The 2,674-nt window shown below is 32.7% G+C and overlaps 1 protein-coding gene across 7 annotated transcripts in view; it reads right to left on the bottom strand.

The window, feature by feature from the left end:
• LOC102674473 (aryl hydrocarbon receptor nuclear translocator homolog) overlaps positions 1-2,674 on the bottom strand; it is a 46,842-nt gene that overhangs the window by 20,374 nt on the left and 23,794 nt on the right. For all 7 annotated transcript variants that reach the window (XM_006610241.2, XM_006610243.2, XM_006610242.2 and 4 more), the window contains one exon: positions 2,192-2,272. In XM_006610241.2, the coding sequence (XP_006610304.1) occupies positions 2,192-2,272 (81 nt within the window). The remainder of the gene's footprint in view (positions 1-2,191; positions 2,273-2,674) is intronic.

Here is a 2,674-nt window from a genome sequence, read left to right as displayed (position 1 = left end):
ATTCCAATTCCAAATATATCTCACCATATATATATATCGAAGAAAAATTCCATGAGAATTCAAATCTAATTTTCTTTTATAAAATTTCCTATTCCAATTCCAAATATATCTCACCATATATATATATCGAAGAAAAATTCCATGAGAATTCAAATCTAATTTTCTTTTATAAAATTTCCTATTCCAATTCCAAATATCTTACTATATATATGTATATATCGACTCACATCGTCATCTAGAAAATTTCATCGGACCCGAAATTTATTCGTTCGAAAACTATTTAATCGCTCGAATGAAACATTAATACATCCATGCTTGGTTATTTCGAAGAAAAATTCCATAAGAATTCAAACCTAATTTTCTTCTATAAAATTTCCTATTCCAATTCCAAATATCTTACTATATATATGTATATATCGACTCACATCGTCATCTAGAAAATTTCATCGGACCCGAAATTTATTCGTTCGAAAACTATTTAATCGCTCGAAGGAAACATTAATCCATGCTCGGTTATTTCGAAGAAAAATTCCATAAGAATTAAAACCTAATTTTCTTCTATAAAATTTCCTATTCCAATTCCAAATATCTTACCATATATATGTATATATCGACTCACATCGTCATCTAGAAAATTTCATCGGACCCGAAATTTATTCGTTCGAAAACTATTTAATCGCTCGAAGGAAACATTAATACGTCCATGCTCGGTTATTTCGAAGTTATATCGTGTCAATGACGGCGCATCGCGTCGCCGCGATCGGGATAGCTCGGCGGTGTCTTCGCCGCGGATGGGACTTGCGCGAGAGTTGCGCGCGTATAAGTGGGCCCCGTGTTCCCACGCTGGAGCAGCCTGGAGGGCTTCCCATTCCGCTATCGACTCACATTGGCGGGTATCATGTAGGTATGTATGTATCTTCGTACTTGGCCGGCCATGTACAGGGTGTACCGGTGGAACATATTGGCCCACGATTTCGTGAGACGAATTAACAATCACGTCCTCCGCATCGGGTATCGGGGAGGGGGGAGCAAGCCTCTCCTTGCTCTCTCTTTCTTTCACATTCGTCAAACCCGAGTTAAATTTGTTGTCGAACATAGAGGAGGACAAGCAGTTTTCGATCACTCGAGCGTTGTTTTCATCTTTCCAAAGAATCGTATGCTAATCAATTACATTCAAACGATTCTGTATTTTCTACGCAAGTTGATTTCATTCGTTCGAATTTTTATATTGCTTTCTTATTGGTCGGTGAATAATAGAAGTGAGTTTGTTAAGGGTTTTAAATGTAAGCGATTAAAAAATTGTGTCTTATCTTCTATTCTATGCGTAATAAGACGAAGATAAATGTTCTTTTAATCTCTTCGAAAAATGGAAAAGAGATATTAACAAAGAGATCTGTAACGGGACAAAGTATTTGATAAAAGCGTTAAAAATTTTCCACAGCGTTAAGAACATTTTAGATATTGTTATCTACAGATTAGGAATCTATGATACAAAAGATGCAAAAAAGAAAAGAGATCTAAGATTTCTTGAATGCATTATCATCGAAGGTAATAAAAAAGAATGTCTAATCAACATAAATCTTCTATCACAGTTTCCCATCTTATATGCATAATTTAGATGCTAATTTTTACACTATTATTGACGTATACGTTTCATTAATTTTTTTTACGATTAAAAAAATATTATCATCCCGGCAATTTGGTATCGTCGCTCGTTGATTTATGACAATTGATTTAAGAGAGAAAAAGGCGGGTAAATTAAATCTTACCGTCAATTATTCCATAATAATGTTTCTTCTTTAGAAGAAAAGTTGGAAAATGATAATAACAATCAAAATATTCCAACACGTGTAAAAATAATTTTATTTCATTTTTAACGCGCGGTATATATCAATTTCCTTTTTCCCTCTATAATTTAATATTCTTTTCCAATAATATCTGATCACTTTTCTGATTATTTAAAATCGTACAATGAACAATTCTTCTGCCAATAACCAGATTTCTGAACCGAAAGCGAACAATTTCCCCGATATTAAATATTTATTCCCAATCTTCAGAATCTTCTAGGAATAGAACGCATTATTTTCCGATAGAAAAAAAGAAAGAAAGAAAGAAATGTTTAACCCATTCACCGACTCCTCTCATTTATTATCGTAAGACGAAGAGCATGCAAGTCGAGCCTGACACTCACCTCGCAAATCTTTCTTTGTCCTGTACATTCTCGTTCTCCAACCTTCTATATTTACACCCACTGGGATCATCCTCGTCGGATCTGTAAAGATATAAGATATTTAGAATAACGTGCAATTATCGCTACAATTATTTGCATTTATCATAGAAAATTTATAATGATACAATATTATACTCGTATGGGAGAACTCCGTGATATTCTTTGTAAACAAAATTACATATTATTATCATTAACGAATATGAAAAATTGTTGAAAAATAGATACAATGAAAATAACATTATTACGTAAGATCCTTCATAAAATCTTTCTAACAATTTCTAACAAAATTAGAAAAAAATTACGAAGTAAACAAAATTTAGCAGAAAAATCTAGAAATTTATCATCATCACAATAAAATTCCCTAGTTAAATCTTATCTACCATTTATCTCATTTTTCCATCCTCTTTCCATTTAACATAATAGCTACGTAATGCAACGACGATT

Source organism: Apis dorsata, unplaced genomic scaffold, assembly GCF_000469605.1.
Source record: "Apis dorsata unplaced genomic scaffold, Apis dorsata 1.3 scaffold_72, whole genome shotgun sequence".
Taxonomy (NCBI): Eukaryota; Metazoa; Arthropoda; class Insecta; order Hymenoptera; family Apidae; genus Apis; species Apis dorsata.
The sequence above is the reverse complement of the archived record's forward strand: the minus strand, read 5'-3'. Positions and strand labels throughout refer to the sequence as shown.